At 35.8% G+C, this 19,240-nt stretch overlaps 1 protein-coding gene across 6 annotated transcripts in view; it reads right to left on the reverse strand.

Moving 5' to 3' along the window:
- The window catches only part of Hmcn1 (hemicentin 1), a 381,331-nt gene that overhangs the window by 183,583 nt on the left and 178,508 nt on the right, over nucleotides 1-19,240 (reverse strand). For 2 of the 6 annotated variants that reach the window (XM_048809830.1, XM_048809831.1), the window contains exons 12-16: nucleotides 15,460-15,601; nucleotides 14,089-14,216; nucleotides 11,414-11,527; nucleotides 6,562-6,720; nucleotides 20-214 (exon numbers count right to left, since the gene is read on the reverse strand). In XM_048809830.1, coding sequence (XP_048665787.1) covers nucleotides 20-214; nucleotides 6,562-6,720; nucleotides 11,414-11,527; nucleotides 14,089-14,216; nucleotides 15,460-15,601 — 738 coding nt within the window. Of the gene's footprint in view, nucleotides 1-19; nucleotides 215-6,561; nucleotides 6,721-11,413; nucleotides 11,528-14,088; nucleotides 14,217-15,452; nucleotides 15,602-19,240 lie in introns of those variants that run through there. The other 4 variants (XM_048809833.1, XM_048809832.1, XM_048809834.1 and 1 more) reach the window with 4 other exon arrangements.

Genomic DNA, 19,240 nt, shown 5'->3' on the forward strand with positions numbered 1-19,240 from the left:
TATATTTCCTTTAACCTACTTAAGATAAAGAGAGCTCCTGTTCTTAGTTGGCTGATGGAGCTAACTGAAAAAGGTCTTGAAAAAATTGGCATGTTGTCCAGTCTTTGCCATTTGATCCTTGGTTCGGGATAACCCTGAACATAACAGGGTAATGTCACATTTGAGCCAATTTCCATAGACACATCGGCAGGTTCTTGTATGAAAACTGGAGGTGCTGGAAGTTATTAAAAACAAACAAAAAGTCATTATTACAGTATGTAAGAACATTAAATAGAAACTTTATTAAGTTGTCAACACACTGAATTTCAATCAAATTATTATTTATAAAATATTGTAAATTTACCCTTTAATCAATCCTTTCTGATATAAAAATAGCCTTGATATTTGATATAAAAATTTGCTTTATAACTGAATGGAGATAACCAGAAGTTCAACGATTTCCTTAAAGCAATTGATGATATAGAGAATTGAAACCCAGATCACCTTAAATAAAGAGAATCTTTCATTTTAGAACTTTGTTTTTCAATTTTATGTTATGTTGCCTAAACATGAAAACTTTCTTGTAAATAAATGGGCCATGTAATTAATATTTTTGATACTTCACAAAATTTACTCCTTCTTACTGAATTTTAAATGAACTTGATTTATACCAGAGGTTTTCTTTATTAATCACTATCTAACAAGCTAATGGTATTTACTCCTAAGTTACATTCTTATCCCATATCATATTCTTGTTCCTCATATCTCATATGCTCGAGTTAGAGAAATCTGAGAACCAGTAATACAAATCAAGGTCACAGAACAGAGCATTTGATAAAGGCAGAATAGAGAATGCTTAACAATTCAGAAATTATAAAATTATTGATAAAAGGCTGCAGATATCTGCTTAATCCAGATAACTGCAGAAGCTGAGAGGAAGAGACAGAAATACATCGGAGGCACACCTTGTAAAACACAGAATGCAAAACACACCCCACCACTGGCAAGAACAAAGAGATGAGGCTTTCAATGTGGCCCAGAAACTTGTGAATAATGTCTAGAGGCATCAGGCAAAGAGAAATACAAGGAGCCCAACTGCAAGCAATGGAAGAAACCTGTTCAGGAAGATTCTAAGAAGTCCTCTAGGGATGGCTCCTGAAAAAGTCAAGGTGAAATCCTGGATAGAAATTATGGTAACTATCACTTTCAGAGCCAAGAGTTTTGTTAAGTGATTGAATGAATTATTCCATTCAATCTTCAAGATCTCTCTATTGGGTTTTCCTATTACTAATAGTAAAAGGTTTCACACTAATTTTAGAGATGAAGGAACTGAACCGAGTTAATTGACCAAGTGTCACATGGAGTTGAATGACGGAATAGGATTAAAAACCAATTCCAACTTCTGAACCACAATCCTTTGTCATTTTATCAGCCTCCCCTCCACTAGGAGTTCTAGTAATTGCTCAGAGTCATTCTGTTTCATGAAAATGACTGTAGTGATCCCTCCTTTCCTTCTTATGGGACTTCTGGGTCATGGATGTACATCTGTCTCCCAAGCAACACTAGTGCTTTTTTAGCCTGGGTGAAAGGACCTCCTCTAACTCCACAACCAAATCCTACCTCTGGGGCAATCAGCACTTCTTATTCTTCTCCAAACAGACTGACCTTTCTGGTACTGGTACCTATTTAATTATCACCTCCCCGCCCCCAAATGTAATGTCTGCTGTTGATCTCCAACTAGCTCAGAAGGGCTCTCCTCTGTGATGCCATCTCTTACCATGGACGTGATTTCTTCCTCAAGTTTCAGACAACTTGCTCTCTACTCTTCTCATAGCATTTGCCATATTTAGCCTATTAGACTGTATGTTTGTCTTTTCCCTAGAAAGTTGATATTTGCCACCATATTCTATCTTTAACAACAACTAGCATAGTACTGTGGACATTATACCTGGCCACTAGATATTTGTGAATGAATTACTGAATCAATATGAAAAAAACTTAATAATCCAGTCTGTGTGTGTATGTGTGTATGCGTGCGAGCATGTATATCTATCTATCTATCTATCTATCTATCTATCTATATGATGAAAACCTTGACCCACTACATTTGAACTTTCATTTTTTGAAGGAAACACGACAATTTCAGAAGGCTTCTTGTTTGTTTATCTATTGAATCTAAACAAATTTCAACTAAATACCACAACTGAATAAGATGTTTTTATAAAAAGAAGTGGCATATCTGATTTTAGATTTTTCTTAATCTATGTATTTAGGAGTTTGACTTATATAAGTAATAGGCAAAATTCAAACATGGTTTATGAAGTAGCTCATTGCTTGCTCATCCTAAGTTTCTAATACTTAGTTCATTTATTATAGATCAGGGACTTTTCTCTAAAATATGAAGGCTAAAGTCTAAAGGTCTCAAGATATGTTAGGGTTGGAAATCAAGCAGGTAAATACAGTGAGGGGTAGAAAATAAGTTCCAAAATAGCAAAAAAAAAAAAAAAAAAAAAAAAAAAAACGCAGAAGCCTGGGATCAACCATGTATTTGGGGGAAAGCCCAGTTTACTGACACATTAGGACATTGGCATTGGTGAAAAGGGAGTTAAGCTAGAATGTTCCAAAATAAGGGGAAAAAAACTGGAGTAAAAAAGGATCTGCAAGGATCAAGTTATGCCACAAAACTCAGTCAAGATAGAGAAATCTTCCATTTTGAAGCAGCTTTGGGAACAGCATCAGGTACAAGATAAGCCCAAGCACGAGGTGAGGGAATTCGGGCACTGGTGTCAGAAAACAAGTCAAAGGAGAAGACCAGGCACTGGGTAAGCCCCAGAGATAGCATCAATGATGAGTAAGCCTCAAAATGAAGCAACCCCTGACTCAGCCAAGAAGCCTCTTCATTACTTCCCACTCCTGAGGGTGGCCAACATGGCCCCCAGTGAGTTATGTTGGAGGAATGGCAGACAGATTAATGAACAGCAGGAAGAGCAGAACTGAGAGCCCTATAGTAGGTGGGAATTATCCAGAGGAGGCCGTGTTGCTCATGGGGTTCAGAACCCACTCAGGGGTTTCCAATGCCAGTTCCACTATTGCTCAGTCTGTCAGCTTAGAAAAATCATTTTACCTTCTCCAATTTAAGTTTCCCCAAAAGGGGGAATAATAACATTTCCTATCTCAAGTTGTTAAGGAGAGAATCTTTATTAACCATTTAGCACATAATAATCATCCAAGTATAAACTATCTAGTCTGCTAGGATAATGTGGTAATAATCCTCTGTGGTCCCCAAAATATGTATATGCCTGCTCCTTTAGATCTGCACGGTGGTAATGCCACAGTAGAGCTCATGGTCACTCACAGATACAGCTGTGTTCACACAGTATATTGAAAATATAAAAATCCAAAATGGATGGGTCATCTTGCTCTAAAAGTTATTCCTTAAAATGATTCTAGTTCCCTTAGAGACAATTAAATAGATATTCCCTCTACAGCAACTCTGGAATTATGTCAGTCTGAGATTTTCTTTCCTAAAATGACTAGAGACATTGTTTTGCTTCTACCAAACCACAAAACACGAAACCACAGCCTAAGACTAAAACCCTGTGTGGTGTGGAATGCTAGAAATCAAGCCGCTGCCAGGCCAACTTCTCATCTGATGTAGTCAATCCTCCATCCTTCCAAATGACTTCACAAGGCACAGCCCCATCTTACAAAGGCCAAAAAGCAGTGCTAACCTTCCCTGTTGACCTGCTGTGTCCATAACTTAAAGCCATGATACTAAGAAATAAGAAAGGGTTGACTTCTCATAAGAAGCTAGAACTTATGAATAATATTAAACAGTTTTTATTATTTTTTTTATCTAGTATTGTTGATGTGAGGTAACAGGCCTACAAAAACAATCCAAAAGCCCAAATAGCTACATGATATGGATAAAAACATGTTTTTCTTCTTAAGTCACACACTACTTAAATTTATGCCCAACAGTTTTGGAATTCTAATGAATAATTTTATGCACTACTAAGCTTCACACTAGCTTTCCTTCAGCCCTTTCTAAAAAGAAGTCAAGTTGAAACAGTGACTTTCATATTAAAAGTCCAATGCTTAATCTGAATTACTATGCCACTATCACTTAGGCATTTCTGTATCATGACTCAGAGAATCCAAATGACCACTTCTTTACTGATGAAGTTAATATTCATGCATATATGCTACCCAGGCAGTTTCAGCAGCAATGACTGCAATGAGAGACAACATGGGTGAAGATACTTCATCTCATCTTTCTAATTCACCTATGAGGTAGGTACTATTTATCTCCTTATTTTATACATAAGGAAAGACAAGCAGATGACCCATTCTCTTTTCATTTTTTTTTTAAATAATAGGGATCGAACCCCAGGATTAACCACTGACCAACATTCCTGGTCCCTTCAGTCTTTTGTTGTTGTTGTTGTTGTTTCTTTCTTTTGAGACAGGGTCATTCTAAATTCTAGGGGCTCACTAAGTTGCTGAGGCTGGCTTTGAACTTGCATTCTCCTGCCTCAGCCTTCTGAGTAGCTGGAATTAAAAGCATGCTCCATTCTCTTAACCACTATATGAACTGTGAGAGAAGTTTTGTAGGTAGTGTGTTTGCCTTTTGAAACTACAGTGGTTGCTACTGCTAGAGTTTGTGTGGTTCTTGGCAAGTATATCCTCAATTTCCTGAATATGTAACAATGCCCCTTAGGAGCAGACAAGGTCTAATCAACCTCTATAAGCTATAATAGGACTTAATGGTGAGTAAGAAAAAAGTTAAGGCAAAAAGAGAAACATAAATGTTTCTCTTTAGTACTAAGTTATTGGGCAATTGCTAGCAACGGTCAAGGTTACAGTAAGCAAATAACTAAGTTTATGCTAGTTGTTCTATCAGGGTAATTACTGGGATAAAATTTGAGAAGTCTATTGTTTTAGAAAGGATCAAGGACACTGAGGATCTTGTATATGAATAAAGATAAAACACAGTTCAGTTCAGTTTACAGAATGAAGCATAAATATGAAATATCAGTTGAGACATTTCCTAACTCAACACAAGCTGCCCAGCACAGGCAGCCCCATCCCTGACATGGTGGATCACTACACAATGGAGAGAACTTGGGAAGTCTAGAAGGTGAAAAATGACCAAGAAGGCAGTAAGTAAGAAGCAAGTGTAAGATTCTCAGACCTTCTATAAACTTTGAAGAGAATAAGGATGTCATCATCTATTCATTGGGAATAATAACTGAGGCTGTCCATTCTTCTAGAAAACTATAAAAATGTTTGGTATATATGAAATATTTGCACAAGAAGGAGGGAGAAGTGGAACTAGAAAATGTTCCACCTGAAATGCTGTAATCAGTGTATTTCTTGGAATTGCAATCTTGTTTCTAAGGTATTTCTCTTATAAATCTCAGAGGTTAGTCATATTAAAACATATGTTGCAGTGCCCTGGACAGATCCTATGGTGGCCTTTGTGGTCATTTCCAACTTTGTCGATTCTTCCCCAAGAGCATAATCACCAAGAATGAAGAGTGTTCATTCACCAGACAGCCCAGGGGTCAGGGGATCATAAAAATTCCCAGGAGGACAAACTTTAGTTTGCATGAAGTAAAATATCAAGCATCCAGGGCCTTAATTTTCATTTAAAAACTTAGAACTAAATGTTTTTTTTTTAATGCACTTTCTTAACTTATGTTTAAAAAAAAGTTTTGGCATGAAAATCATTATATATTGAATAATTGAACATATAAAATATGACATTTCTTAAAATTATAAGTTTTAAGAGATACAAATGCTTAATTATCTGTGAAAATTAAGCTGCCAGGTTCTTTTCTATGTAAAACGAGTTCTGTTTTATTTCAAATTTTCCCATACTGTGTAGAATTTTTTTTTGAAAATGTGCAACAGACAAAGGAGGAGGAAGAAACAAACTTCTTGAGTAACTCAAAGATTGTTGTCATGCACCACATTATAATGAGTGACAATTATTTGTAGTCAGTACTTTTTTTAATACACTGGGGGCTAATTGCCAGTAAATTAAAAAATAATAATAAGGTAAAGGACCATCTGCTACCTTTCTGTCATCAACATTTCCAAATTATGGTCCAGGGACAAAGCCTAATTTCTGGCCTCCAGATGTTAATACTTAGGAATCTGATGGCAAAATGGATGACTTCTGATAGGAAAATGATATACTAGAATCTGGAATCTCTGAAGTCAGGTAACTTGAGTTCAAATATCCTGGCTCAGCTTCTCCCTAGCTCTGTCAGCCTGATCAAGATGCTTACTCTCCCAAGTTTCAGTGTCCTTAATCTATATAATAGACAAAGACATAATTATGGCGTCTTCTTTTTAGGGTTTTTGTGAGAGTTTAATAGAATAAAGCATGAAATGTTCTCACTACAATGAATAGAACATAGAAAGCACCAAGTGAATGCCAACTACCATTGCTCCATCAATAATCTGAAATGCTTGCTCCGATTTAGCCATTCTGACAAATGTTTCTACCAAATTATTTAAAACTTATTGAATATAACTTCAAAACAAATTTGTCTATCAGATCCAGATGCTTACAGCCAACATCCAGGGTTATTTTGCCAGTTGCTCTTCCAGCATCATTGATGGCTACACATGTATAATCACCAGCATCCAGATCTTGTGTTTCTTGAATCTTCAAAAGTCCCAAGAGAGGGTCAATCGTGAGGAATGTTGAGGGCCTCAACTCAAGATCTCCTAAGTCAAAACAAAGTGGAGAACATTAAACACTGGAGTACTTACCTAGTTTACTCAGCTATTGGTTTGACTTCAAAACTTCTGAATAAACTTGATTGCAGAATTTCTAAAAGCAAAATGCAAGTTGGTTTGCACAACATAGACACTTCCTAGAGTCTAAAATCAGGCCCTGAAATGAACGGTGTACAAATTTTTTTTACTACTTATATCTGTATATGTACCTAAATAAGAATGAACTGTTGGACATGCTGGGGAACTGCCAAGTGCTGGCACCTGTGATAGTAAGAAGGGAACAAGACGATGAAGGTTGAAAGAGGTTTCCGCCATCTTTGTGGCAGGATGCAATTCAGCTACCCAGGAAACACCTGAGAGACTACAGGTATCTTAGTTCAGCTAAGGCACAGGTTTTTGTTTTGCTGAGTGCTATCAGTTAGATTTTGTCTTTGAGAAGCATGAGCTGCTGAGAAAATTCTAAGGATGGCTGAGGAGGAAGGAACCACAGCTGGCTGGAGAGGTTAGGGGAAAGCTTCTGGGAGAAAAGAAATCTGTAGTATTCATTAAAAATCTTGATGTGGGAGATATAGGGGTTGGGGAGTAAAGGCAGGGATCTAATGTGTGGGAGACAGAACTGCATATTGAGTTAGAGCTCAGGATAAAAACAAGATGGACCAAGAAACCAGTTATTTCTGGGTTATGCCATTTGCCCCTGTAGTCCCTCAAAATCCCCAGAACCTCTCCTCTTTGAAGTCAAACAATGATTCAACTAAATTTTAATTTAGGCTAAACTTCTTATGCTTCCCTTCTTCCAGGAGGTCTCCTCTCTAAAGAATGAAATTAATCAGAACAACTAGCATCATAAAAGAGTACACGGTACTAGATATTTATTGCCAGCCCAATGTCTACGTCTTCTTTGTTTTGTAAAGAATGACATAAAACATGTGAGGACCCTGAAAACATCCAGAAGGTTTGAGAGCTCTTGCTCTCAGGGTTTCATGGCATTCCCAGATGTCATGTCTGAAAGGGTACCGTTCAAAATGTCACAAACCAGCCATGGGCCCTGGGTTCAAAAACCATAGAAATAACTCTTCTGTGCAAAAAAGAACAAAGAAGTTCATAGGAATAACTGTTTGCAAAGAGCGCCCAGGAGCTAGTAATTCTCTAGCACACTGCAAAACAGCACCAATCAACAGACTCAGGACAAGAAACAGCCAATTCTCTCCTTGTTTATAAAATTGTCGGAGGAGGGGAGGTCAAAGGAGCTCTAAATTAAAAAAAAATGCATTAGCAACCAACCGTCAGTGCCAAAAATGAAGTATTTTCCAGCATTCCAGTATTTAAAACCCCCAATCATCCTTTTAAGCTTGCTACTATATACCACTAAAGAATGATAGAAGAAACTAAAGCTGTGTCTGTGTGCCTCTGGGAAATTTTCATAAATAAAAGCAGATGATGTTGACATAAACTTTCCTCCCACCAAAGAAGGATGCAACGTGACCCTGCTATTCATTAAGTATTAAAATGTTTGGACTAAACACATTTAGGCTTTTGGAATTTACTTTTCCCCTATTTTTCTGAGGACATAACTTTCATTAGGGGATGAAAATAAAGACCTATTGTTAGTGGCCCTTTTTCAAAATAAAAATGTTTAAAGAATAGTAGTCATGAATCATGCTAAGTGAAATAAGTCAATCCCCAAAAACCAAAGGCCAAATATTCTGATATGCGGATGCAATGCTGACCCACAATTGGTGGGGGGTGGAGGCAGGATCACCAGATGGACAGGGTGGAATGGAGGGGGGATGGGAATGGGAAAGACAGTAGAATTAATCAGACATAACTTTCATACATGTTCATACATGAATACATGACCAGTGTAGCTCCACATTATGTACAACCACAAGAATGGGAAGTTATACTCCATGTATGTATGATATGTCAAAATACACTCCACTGTTATGTATAACTAAAAAGAACAAATTTTTTTAAGTAAATAAAATTTAAAAACACTAGTCATGAAACAAAAAATATAAATTGGAAAACACTAATTTAATCAAATTTGAATTTGATACTCTCCTTTCTTGATCTCCATTGAAAAAATAGTTACTGAAAAAATAATTATAGAATTATTAAGATGCCATAAATGTAGAACCTTTCAAATGGAAATTAAATAGGAATTATTAAGTTTAAATATTAAATAAGACTGAAGAATGTTAGGTACATCAAAAATTACATAAATATTCCTGATAATTTGTTGTAAAATTTAACAGTCCTTACTACTGAGAAAGGTTCTCTTTCAGCTAGATTTAAATTCAGCCCTGGCCTCGGTGGGTATAATGACTAACGGAGAGGTCATTATCCTCAGCACAAGAGGCATTCAAATAGTAGATGATTAAGTAGTTATCAAATATGTGTATCTCAAGACCCCTAAGTCACTCTTAAAAATTATTGGGAATGCCAATCAACTGTTGCTAATATGGATTATACTTATTTGCATTTTAATTTTTAGAAATTGAACTGAGACATTTAAAAACATATGTATTAACTTTTTTTATAATGAATCCATATTTTAATATTGCAAATGTATTTATGAAAAAATAATATTTTCCAAAACAAGAGAAAATTAGTAAGCACAATAGCACTGTTTCACTTTTTTGCAAGTTTCCATAAAGTCTAATGTCGAGTGTAATAGAAGACAGCTGAGTGCTCATATTTGCTTCTGCATTCCCTTCATTGGATATCACACCACGCGGCCTCCAGAACCTTCACCATGCACTCTAAAGACAATGAGTTAAAAAAGACAAATAACATCCTAACATTATCATAAAAATAGTTTTGATCTTGAGGATCCCTTGCAAACATTGTGAGGAACCCCTACAGATTTCAAACTACATTTTAAGGACTACCAATTTGGATAAATAAATCTAATTTTAAAGATATTTTACCACACATGTCGTTTTATTTGATTTTAATTGTATCCCTGATTCTCATTTGTGCAGTGAATTGCCTGCCTGTGTCAGAGGATACACTGGCTTGATCCCAAAGCTCAGGGAAGCTCTGTTGATGGTTAATAAGCATTGGGAACTTGTCTTCCAATACGATCTATCAGTATCTAATACCCATATGCTAACTCTGTTGGCTCATAACTTGGGCAGGGAAATGGAATGTTATTTACTGGACCTACTGGACTAATATATCTAAGGCTGAGAGGAAAAAAAACTAATCGTTGAATTCCAGAACCTTCCATGTGGTGGCTGCCTGGCTCCCTACCTCCTCCTTTAGTTTCCAAGCTATTTGTGGGAACATAACAGACATGAAAACAAGTTTTTCAGGACAGTAGCCTTATTTGGGGAGAATAAAAGACTTTCTTTGTGATTCTACTATATACAGGCAGAGAAATCGGCACATCCTAATACTGTGTCGCATTCTTATTTTCCTCATAAAACTACTGAATCACATTTAAAATTCTGTCTCCCTAACAAATTTTCTAGTTCTATTTAATTATAATGGGAACTTAAAATTGATATTTATTTCACTTGATAATTCAAAGATTTAAGTATTTTAAATAAATAAAATTAGTTTATGTTAATTTAAATAAGCCTGATTAAGGAGCCTCAATTCAGAAATGTCTTCTTATCAGGAACAACATAAAGACTACTAATCTTTTAACATAGAAAGTAATGAAAATGGCATTATTTCCTGATTTCCCTACTCACTTTGTTTTATATTATTTTAAAAATATTTGTTTTCCACATAAAGCCTTTCGTTTTCACCTCATGTTCCCCAAGAGTTTGAACCCGAGGTGAATTCATAATTTTGTGATTATGACATCAACCTGTTGCTATGGGAATGTCTATGATTTAACAAACAGAATCACAACAATAGTGCTTTGTACTATTTAGCATTTTTCATTTGAAGATTAAAAAATATTTTGCAACCAGCATCTCAATAATCCTAGCAACCTTCCTGTTAGGGTGTTTGCAGGATTTTTTTTTCTTCCTTTTCTCATGAATTGGAGAACTGAGACAGAAGCAGAAGCAAGGGTTTTTACACAGTTATCTACTGTCAGCATCTGAACCTGGACCAGGATCCAAGTGTCTTCTCACTAAGGCCAAGCGTCACATTATTGCTCTGTCATTATACAACCACAGAGGTATAAGCTTTGAGTTAAAAATGCAAATAGATAGTTTCTGTACTTGATATAAGCATCTATGATGCACAATGATGCTGAACGATGCATTCTTTTGTCTTTGAATTCTCTATAAATCTCAACGTGTGTCTTTAGGTGAGCACTTTATACAAACCATCCTTGATAATCCAGAAAACTCATTAGTAGTAGGAGCTAGCATATCTAAGAAAAGTGAACTAAAATCAGTGAAGCTATTTTAAATGTTAACTGAATATTCTTGGACGATTTTCTACAGGAAACAATCCTAAACTAACAAAGAGAATGTTCAGCTGGATTAGCAAAGGCAGACTTTTCCTGCTTTGATTTTCACAGTCCTGTAATCCATACCAGATGTCAAATCCTGAAATTCAGAGTTCAAAATTGTGAACTATTGTCTCTAGTGAGATCATAAACACATTTTATGGGGCTGCTATGTCACACACCAAAACAAAATTTTAACAAATCATTTTTTTAAAAAAAGAAAACAAAACTAAGTGAACCAGACATGAACATGCTTAAGAAATGTACCTTTGAACCACTTAACTTGAGGTGGAGGCACACCGGAGGTTTTGCATTCCATAACTGTTGTGTCCCCAAGGGCAACCAAGAGCTCACTCTGAACTACAATCAACTTTGGGGCTTCTGGAAAAAAGAAAAGAAAAAACAAGCATTCAAATAGTTAACATTTAGCCCAATACCACATGGACCTTGCTTATGTTTGCTACGTGAAATTAATTAATAAATGAACAGTATTTAAGTGCATGTGGTAATTTCAATGTTAACAAGCAGAAAGAAATTCTTCTAATGCATGAACATACAGATGTGCATTTTGAAAAGATCATTTATTAAGGTAAAAAAGGATATTAGATAAAATAATACTTAAAACATAAAATAATTATTATAAAATTCAGTCCAAAAATTCAGGAAATTATTTGAAAGGTCTTTATGAAAAAAAAGTATGTAAAAAAATAAAAGGTTTGGAAAGCCAAATACATCTTACAGCAATAATACTAAAGGGACAGAGGAATAACTGCAATAAAAATAAGGTCAAAAGAGGAACAATGATAAGACTGACGTGGCTCAAGTAAGACCTGAAGATAATACAGTTGCAGATGAATTTATTAATAACTTTTTCTATGCAATTGTAAGGATAGTTATGTCTAATTACAGAGATAGGACTTGCATCCAAGACTAAAGTTTGCATCTGTAAATACAGTCTCTCAGTTTAGACTCTACTTTTTCCTGTCATGCTTATATATAGATGTTGTGTAATATACTTTACATTTCTTTCCTTGGCTTTCCAATACACTTCTGTCCTTAGGTTTGTTTGTTTCACTGTTGACAAAAGTGCTAGATCACGCACACATTTTCTCTTAATCAGACAGGTTAGGATTTCCAAACTTCAACTGACAGAGTTTTAAATACAAATAAGAATTCACTACTCAAAGAACATGTCACTCCTCTGCTAGAAAACTTTCAGCTATTCCCACTGCCTCCATAATTCGGCTTTCAAAAATCATACACTGGTGCTCAGTTTTCATTGTAACCTTAGCATCGTCACCCTTCCTCACAGATCTACACTGGCAACCCAAACAGAACCTACTATCTATCTTCCTGCCTTTGCTGTTTTCTCTTTCTGAAATGCCCTTTGCCACAGTTCTTCAAATCCCACTGATTCTTCCAGACTGGGCTTAAATCCTGTCTCCTTTGAGAAATCTTTGCAAATTCCCCAGTCGGAATTACTCTCCCCCATGCCAACCTCACACAGCGACACTTGTCTAATTTGTTATATTTCTTTCTGTATCCACTCCTATCATGCAAGCTCTTGAAAGGCAAGGTACTGTGGCATTCCTTTATTTTACACTCCAGGCACCAGCACAGCATTTTTGCATACTCTAGATGCTTAATCTGTTAAAAACAAAATGTGTTGAATATTTTGATTTCTAGGCGAATGAATTAAAATCTGTTTCTGCAATATAGAATTTCATGTCAGTCACTTATTCTACATTCCTATGTGTTTATTCCTTTTCCACCCAGATGTTTTGTGACCATTTCTAAACCTGAGCCCACCATCCTTTACAAATTTAACATGTACCTTCCTCATTTCTATATATAAACGAGATCACCTCTTTCCAGGCCCTCAGGTTCAAGACTTAGGACACTTTTTTTTTTTTTTTTAAAGAGAGAGAGAGAGAGAAAATTTTTTAAGTATTTATTTTTAGTTTTCGGTGGACACAACATTTTTTTTTATTATTATTTTTATGTGGTGCTGAGGATTGAACCCGGGTCCCGCCCAAACTAGGCGAGCACTCCACCGCTGAGCCACAATCCCAGCAAGACTTAGGACACTTTTGACACTTAAAACATCCCTTTGCTCTGCCAGTTTTACTATCTTACTATGAATGAAGTGGAGGGAGAGAGGGAACTGGTGGATATGTGGTCGTTCATTATTCAAGTTTATAGCCCGACACTGAGCATATGATGCTTATCTCTTTTATTTAATTATAATGACCTAATAGAAATATTCTAACAAATAATTGTCACAAGTATACCTTTAATAAATGTGTCAGTTTGGAGGGAATAAATTATAGAATAAAAGTGAAAATAATATGATACACTTTATTTGGGGGGGGTACGCCAGGGATTGAACCCAGGGGTGCTTAACCACTGAGCCACATCCCCAAAACTTTTTATTTTTTTATTTTTGAGACAGGGTCTAAGTTGCTTAGTGACTCACTAAATTGCTGAGGCTGGCTTTGAACTTATGATTCTCCTGCCTCAGCCTTCCAAAACGTTGAGATTACAAGCGTGCACCACCACACCCTGGCTCACAGTTTTGAATATAAGTAGAATATTAAAAAATGGAAGTTGAGATAAGCTAGAAAGGATATGGAATTTATTATTTGAAAGTGACATAATGCCAAGAATAAGTGAATCCTAGAAGAATAGAATTCTGTAGACAATCTGGAACTCTCAAAATCTGGAAGCTCCTTTAATTTCTGTTGATTAATAAAGTTATTCGACTCTTGAACTTTTAACCTGAACTAATTATCATATGTTCTTTAATCAGTATGTGATGTGAATAATAAATTATAATGCTAGGTATAACTTATTCCTAATATTAATTTTCAGGAATGTACTTTTACATTGTTTGAAAAGATATTCATCTTACTTTAATTGCCTTTTAAACTGATTATACTTGCCAATGTATCTGAGAGTGGAAGTTTGTTTATCTGTTCCCGCTGAATTACTTGCCAGGCAACCATAGATCCCTGCATCTTTAGGAACTGCATTTTTAATAAATAAGGTACCTTCTGAGGTCATCCTATATCTGTGAATAAAAAGCAAAGAGAAATTGAAAATACCATAATAATAGAATCAAAATACTACAGCACCTCCCTATCAAATATTTTAGAGTTATATTTTGGTGCTATTTACAGAAACGATTAACATCATCATTTCACATGCAGAGATATAGTGCTATCACTACTACTAGTACTACTACTACTACTACTACTAATAATAATAATAATAAATATTTTAGAGTTATGTTTTGGTGCTATTTGTAGAAATGATTAACATTGTCATTTCACAAGCAGAGATGTTGTACTACTACTATTACTACTACTACTACTATTACTACTAATAGCACATAACATACTGGCCGTGTGCCAAGGATTGCTCCAGGAGCTTTACAATTATTAACATCATTTTCAATTATTTTCACAACCCAGTGGGTTAGGCAATTTTAGTGTCTCCATTTTACAAATGAGCAAAGAGGTTACACAACTTGGCCAAAGTCAAGATGTGTCATTCAACAAAGGTACTGGAATTTGTACCCAGGCAATTTTGCTTGTTGTGATGAATTACCATGCTCAATGGTTCCTGAAAAGGAAAACCTGAGAGATGCAATACATCCTGTCACTCAGGCAGTGTGCATGATGAGTCTAGGAATAGAATCCGGCTCAGCTTGCTGGATCATACCTACTCCACTTCATGCCAAACCCAGATTAATGAAAGCCCACAGCTGGAAACTGTTGCTTATGTTCCACACACTTATTACCTTATGAGCATGAAAGGATCCAATGTCTTTAAGAAGTGCCTAGGAGAATAAAATAGCTCTCAATGCAGTATGGCAAAAGTGGCAGTAGTTACCAAGAAAGCCTTGCACGCACTGTAATAGAGCTTCTTTTGTGTTCTGTGCACCACTCCCCACTAAAACCCAGAATAACTCCTTAAATAGATCTGTTAAAACTATATGATACATTCCCCCACAGAAATTTTATTATCACCTTTCAATGGCTCGTGTTAAACCAAGTGCTATGTGTACAATTTAAAGTATTGGAAAGCACTTGTTCTAGCTATTGAATTAAAGGCTTAATAATCTCAAACTCTATAAAGTTATTGTTTGTATTATATTTTGACATTTCCAAATCTGCTCAGAAAATGTAAAAGCTGTGGATTTTCATTAAACCTCCTTTAATATTAGGGATTTGGTTAGATTCTCTCAGTTCAGAAATTTCATCAACTTTTCTCATTCAATAAAAACAAGGAACATGATACAAACCCAGTACCTGTGTGAACCCACAATAAACATATCGTTAACGGTCCAGGCAATCTTTGGTTTTGGATAACCTGTTGCAGAACACATGATGGAGACCTCAGACCCTCCTGTGAAAGACTGGTTCTTGGGCATCACAGTAACTCTGGGAGGCTCTGCAAGTAAAAAGAAACTTATGTAGTGAAATGCCCATCTATCTTGATGTTAGGAGCTTCCACCTTCATCAGATTCTGAAGGCTTCTCAACCACCTGTCTACTCCATTACCGGTTTTATATTTACATGGCTTGGCTGTAAGAACTAATCTTCAAAGAAAGTACTACTAAACTCTCTGAATGTGCATACTTTTCACTTGATAAAATAAATGACAATAAACTCATTCGACAATAAACAGATTCCATGGGTATTAACATACATAATGAATTTATTCAATACTATCTGGTTTTCCTGCACAATTATTATGCACCACACATGGATACACTGATGAATCAGAGAGACATACTGGGTGCTTTCTACTGAATTGGACTGTTAACTATAAATGAAATTGAGAAATTCAGTTAGCTGCTTAGATCTGGATATATTTATGATACCTCTTTAGTAGAAGTCAGTCTGCAAATTGTGGCTCACTTTCACTAAGAACCCTCAGTCTAAGGACTCCCTATACATTTGAAAGAGATGGAAGTGGCATTCCTATGGTGCAGCAGCTACTCAACTCAAGAACCTAATTAGTGCCTAATTGCTAGCAGCTCACAATCACCCCTTCTCTTTTTTCCCTGTTTACATAGCATTTTTCAAATTATGATCTAGTCTTTGAAGTGAATGTTTGACGGATTTTTTCCGGCCTGTGGATTTGGTTGATAGCCTCATTATTCTACAGATTCTTCTGGGTGAACATGGGGCTAGAAAAATGCATGAGGTCAAGGGCAGACTGGCTATGGCCAGCAAGTTCACATTGTGATTCCATCTGGAGTCCATCAGTTCTGAGATGTTCAAGGACTCACTGCATGCAGTAGGGGTGGTACAGACGGTCTGCATGGGATAAGAGAAAATTGACAATTCTTTTATCTTTCAAATTTACTGAATACCCACATTTTGAATAAGTCCCACCTTCCTAAAATAAAATGCTTCTCATGTCGAGTTCATGTTGACATGAGATTGCTGCAGAGATTCAGGCAGCTTTCAGGATTTTTTTTTTTTTTTTTTTAATCCCAACTTGGTGCCTTCCAATGGAGTCCGCCAGAAGTGGCCTGGCATCTCTCCCAGCAAGAATCCCACTGGTAGGCTCTGTAGTTCAGATATCAAAGTGAAAATAAATGTCAGTTACCCAAACCAGGATGCAGAGAGCTAAGAGGTTATTGAAGAAATAAAGCCTGGATATAGGGCGCTGCTCAGGGTCATGAAATAAATCTGTGAGCAACACACAGATGGGATGACTTCATCCTACAGAAGGTGAGAACTTTACCCTTGCCCTAGAAGGACTTCCTGCTGATGATAAGAAAACCAGAAAGGACAAGAACAAACACAGAAAAGCAAAACCGGATTCCCACCAAATAAGAGTTGAATAAAGATGGTCAAAATGAATCATCCTTTGCTTAATAATGTTCATACAGAAGTAATAGATCTTACTATTTTAACTGTTAACTTTTTAATCCATAGGGAAAAAATTAATTTTTCATTTAAATAAAGTCAACTTAATTGGGCAAGAACGTGCAACTGAGGAATCATAGTTTACTTTCATCAACGAAGTGACATCATTTGCCCTCAAACAAACCAAATCACATTTTCTGATTGTTAAATGATAAACTTTTTTTTTTAAATGGGGAAAAAGTATTAAAACCATAGCTAGAAGTCCAAAGTCCAAGTTGAAGCTTTGGGAAAAATAATCAAAATTTTTACTTGAGGTTTTCTATCTCATTTCACAACCACCACCATCATCACCATTATCATCACCACCACCACTGTCCACCATTGACACCGTGATCCTCACAACACCTGGCTTCTTATGAGCAAGCTGGAACATAGGAACATGGCTTTCTGGGGTAAGGAGGCATTTTTTTATTTTTATTTTTAAATTCTAACAAAAACAAGATGCATAAGTTTTTATGACTCCTCACTAAAGTCTTAAAATAGTTATACATAAATATGTAAGACATTAACAATAAAAAGAAACACTTTTAAGACTTGTTTTCCTGTACTACTAGCGGTAGGGTTGACAAAATAAATTATAACTGGTCATGAAAACAGGCATCTCTCTCTCTGCCTACCAAGATCAGGGAAGGAGAAAAACCTCATCTCTCTTGGAAACTGCTAACATGATCTTCCCACTTGCAGACACATCTCCTGTCAGCCCAGAGTGACCTGCTGCTTTTAAGCTTCTGGTAGGAAATTCTTCAAGAAGAGACCTAATGACTTTCTCTTTAAGGTGATTTAACTGTTGCTGACAGATTCACCAGATAATGCTCATACTTTTAACCTAAGCCAGTAACTTACAATATTTTTCATCACTGAAGTATTTAGAGTACCTAGGCAAATTTTTGTATTTTCATTTTTCCACTCAACGAATATTTATGAAGTTCCTACTATTTGCAGTCCTCAGAGATTTCACAGGATACTAAGTCAAAAGGTACATTGTATAAAATTAAGGACTGGATCTCTTTCTCATAGTTATAACTTACTTAAAGAAGGGGGACTCAATTTCTTAAGTGCCTATCATGTGCCAGGGAGCTAACCCGAGAACCATCATTTATTTTCCACAATAATCCTATGAAGTAAAGTGTTGTTACCATTTTACAGATTAAAAAAAAAAAAAACTAAGAATGGAAAAAAGATTTTCCAATGTCATGTAAAAGTAGAGCTATGAGTCAAACTCAGGCCTTGCTGGCTCGCTTATGTCTGTCAATAATCATCATCATCATCATCATCATCCTGTTCTCAATGGGTTAGCTACATTAATATACATAAAACACCTAGAATGATTCCTGACATTTATTATTTATTTATTATCAATATTACATTATTTGGTAAAGAATGACAAATAAACAATACAGTATTCCAAATCCATCTATGCCTATATATATGACCTCAACATTTACAAAGGAAAATTGATCACCACTATCCTTATATTTGCATATTATATTTAGATTACACACTTATTTATAAATAATACTTACTATATCTTACTTAATTCTCCAGAAATTTTAGGTATTTCCAGATACTCAGGATTTATTAGAAAATTCAATAAAATAGATAAAAATAGTCTTTTCATGTTTTACTGACAGGGAAAAAATATGCTGATGCCTCTATCATTTGGCACATGTTTTAAAAAGTTATAATGATATAAAGAGCATGTGGTTGTGATAATACAAATTTCATACTTAGTGAAGTAATTCTGGTCATTAGAGACTTATTTCATCAATCATCTTGAGAAATATTTCCTTTTTTTACTGCAGTATTCTCTCTGGTGACAGACTAATTAATCACAGACATCCACCCTTTCCTGATACCATAGAAAACAAATTAATAATCTAATGTTCATACAGAAATAACATTCAGGAGAAAAGAAGGCTCTGTCTAGTCTGGCCCTTTGATTTCCATGTGGCAGCATGTGATTAGGAAGGGGACATCAGCTGTGTGCTGAACATGTTCAGACTGAACCAGGACTCCTGCGTAAAACAGGACCTTCCTTCTGTACAGCCTTCAGAGGCTGCACCTCACAAGAGAACTGCTTTCCATTGTCACAAAGGGGAAAGAGTCTGTTTTAAACAAAAATTGAAACTCATACCACACAATGGGGTTG

The sequence above is a fragment of the Marmota marmota genome, unplaced genomic scaffold (genome assembly GCF_001458135.2).
Source record: "Marmota marmota marmota unplaced genomic scaffold, marMar, whole genome shotgun sequence".
Taxonomy (NCBI): domain Eukaryota; kingdom Metazoa; phylum Chordata; class Mammalia; order Rodentia; family Sciuridae; genus Marmota; species Marmota marmota.